Source organism: Branchiostoma belcheri, unplaced genomic scaffold (assembly GCF_001625305.1).
Source record: "Branchiostoma belcheri isolate BF01 breed outbred unplaced genomic scaffold, Haploidv18h27 scaffold134, whole genome shotgun sequence".
Taxonomy (NCBI): Eukaryota; Metazoa; Chordata; class Leptocardii; order Amphioxiformes; family Branchiostomatidae; genus Branchiostoma; species Branchiostoma belcheri.
In genome coordinates this window covers 123,765-126,681 of record NW_017802758.1, presented here as the reverse complement: position 1 = coordinate 126,681, position 2,917 = coordinate 123,765, and the positions used below count along the sequence as shown (strand labels likewise).

Sequence of the window (2,917 nt, the reverse complement as noted above, 5' to 3'; positions counted from 1 at the left end):
CCACCTAATCTACATGTATGCACACCGTGGACTGAAACAGCACAAACCTTCAACAAAGTGGATAACCTCGAGGATTTTTAAAAGGTCTAACGAGGAGGAGTTCGTAGCTGACCTGGAAAGAGTCCCATGGTCAACCATCAATGTCTTTGACTCAGTACAAGACATGGGGGCTGAATCTCATTGCTTTGGGTCTTAAGGTGCTAAGATTGATTTGTAAGGTTATACGATCTCTTTCCCTTGAATGGTCAATTGTAGATACAGACGCTTTTTTCTAAATCAAGCCAACGCAGCCACAGGTCGTCTACACGGCTCTGCTTCTATATTTCATTAACCACCAAGGTAAAATTAGTTCTGTATTGTATGCATACTATTAGACAAAACAGACATTTCCATAAATCTTACATCTTACAGACACGGCTCATTAACCACTGTGCTGAATTTGCAAACAGGTGTGAAGACTTGGAGGCACGTGGCTCTCCTATAACATAAACAGGCAAAGCAGGAAAAAAATGGACGGGCTTTTTTCAAATATTACATGTTACATCTTACAGACACGGCTCATTAACCACTGTGCTGAATTTACAAACAGGTGTGAAGACTTGGAGGCACGTGGCTCTCCTATAACATAAACTGTGAGGGTAGGCAGGAAGAAAAAAAAGGGCAGGCTTTGTTTCAAATGTTACATGTTACATCTTACAGACACGGCTCATTAACCACTGTGTTGAATTTACAAACAGGCGAGGGTGTGAAAACTTGGAGGCACGTGGCTCTCCTATAACATAAACTGTGAGGGTAGGCAGGAAGAAAAAACGGACGGGCTTTTTCTCAAATATTACATGTTACATCTTACAGACACGGCTCATTAACCACTGTGTTGAATTTACAAACAGGCAAGGGTGTGAAGACTTGGAGGCACGTGGCTCTCCTATAACATAAACAGGCAAAGCAGGAAGAAAAAATGGACGGGCTTTTTTCAAAATATTTATACATGTTACATCTTACAGAGAGGTCAGAGGTCAGGCAAGCCACGGCACGCCCTGAGTTTCTGCTCCGTATTCATACCCGTATTTCAAGGCTTGAAAGCCCGCATCTACCGACTTTTATGCCCGATTGTACAGTTAAAAACTGCTGATTTAATTCTACGTGAGATCAGCCACAGAGAAGAAATCTTGATCCTGTACCACAGCGAAGATACGCAAAAACACCCAAGTCTTTCCAAGCAAGCTTCAACATGGCGTCTGAAGCACAACGCGGCGTCACTCCCGTGTTCCTGAAAAACAGATTGCTGGAGATGATGAGCGAGCCTACACGACAAGAGAGATTTGTGGAGCCTTGGAAAAAGTTGCCGGCTATGGTTCCATCGAAGGTGCACAAAGGATCAGAGGTCTTTGGCGGATCTATCCCCAAACAGAAAGCGCTCGTATCGCGATATCGCCATATTACTTCATGGCGTCACCCTACGACAACGGCACTACCAGCCTTACAGCGACAATTCTTACGTTGTAAAAGAACCAATTGATGTGCCTACAACAAGAATCTAAGTGAGATTCCCCTTGCCTACAGCAACGACGAAATCAAGGAATGCTTTCTAAACCTGGGGTGTAAATTCCACAGCAAGATCATTGACGAAAGAGATCGTGATGAAAATAAACGGCTAACCAGGTGGAAGACAGGTAGAAGATTCTTCCACATAGAAATTCCTAAACAGCCATTACCTCCCATCATCACCATGGGTCCATTTCGGGCAAAGGTTTATCATAACGAACAGAGAGAAACCGAAAGGAAACAAGCCATTGACTGTAAGAACTGTAAGCAGCCTGGGCACACTATGCCCAGCTGCCAAGAACCACAGCGATGTTTTGACTGTGGATTACAAAGTCATAAGAGAGGCGACCCCTCCTGTCTACACATTAATGTGTAGACAGGAGGGGTCGCCTCTCTTATGACTTTGTAATCCACACGACGACCTTTCGGACTGACCTCATGTGCTATGGACCTGGCTGGGACTATGGAATTTTGATTTTAGACTTTACAAATGGCTGTGACGTAGTCAAGCCAACAAAAGGTACGGTCATGGATTTGAATGATGTATCATTACTATCACTAAATGTTCGTGGACTCCTCGAAAAACAAACAAAAGGAGGTCCTTATTATCCTATTTTAAAACCAAAAAGCTGATGTAGTTTTCTTTCAAGAAACTCATTTGACCTCAGAAACAAAAGACATTTTAACTAAAGAATGGCAAGGTCCTTGCTTTTGGTTTCAGTTGTAGCAGGGGGCTGGCAATATTGATTAAACCTACTGTCAAATTCACATTACTAGACTCTAAGTCCATACAATTAACGAGACTGATTTGTATTTAGTCAATATTTATGTCAATATATATTAAAAGAAAGATTTCCTTATAAAATTGTCTGATTGGTTAAATAGTTGTGACCGAACTTAATTTGCGGTGGTGACATGAATTGTCTGCTTAATCCAGTAATTGACAAAAGGGGGGGGGATAGACACTGCAGAAAGATCTGCTAGATCCCTGAAAAAGCTATGCTCAAATCTAAAAATTATCGACGCTTATAGAGTAGTTAATCCCACCACTCGTCAATTCACTTGGCGTACTAACCTTCTTTAAAATGTGGCCTGTAGGCTAGACTACTGGTTTATACACAAAACCCTTGAAGAAAAAAATATTAAATGTGACATGAGACCTGCTATACATACTGACCATCAAGCTATCTTCCTATAACTAAAATTCCAAAACTATACCAGAGGCCCCGGAATATTCAAACTTAATGTCCTTTTCTTAAAAGACAAGGAATACATAGAGAAAATCCATGATATAATACAACACAACAAGAAACTACCAATAACACCTCATCAAAGAGAGATAAATTAGACATATGTATGATTAAAATTAACT

At 41.2% G+C, this 2,917-nt stretch overlaps 1 protein-coding gene across 1 annotated transcript in view; it reads left to right on the top strand.

Moving 5' to 3' along the window:
• The first annotated feature begins 1,146 nt into the window (after nucleotides 1-1,146).
• The window catches only part of LOC109464193, a 7,244-nt gene continuing 5,473 nt past the window's right edge, over nucleotides 1,147-2,917 (top strand). Inside the window, exon 1 of the mRNA XM_019761128.1 lies at nucleotides 1,147-1,917. Within this exon, the coding sequence (XP_019616687.1) occupies nucleotides 1,730-1,917 (188 nt within the window). The 5' untranslated portion in view covers nucleotides 1,147-1,729. The remainder of the gene's footprint in view (nucleotides 1,918-2,917) is intronic.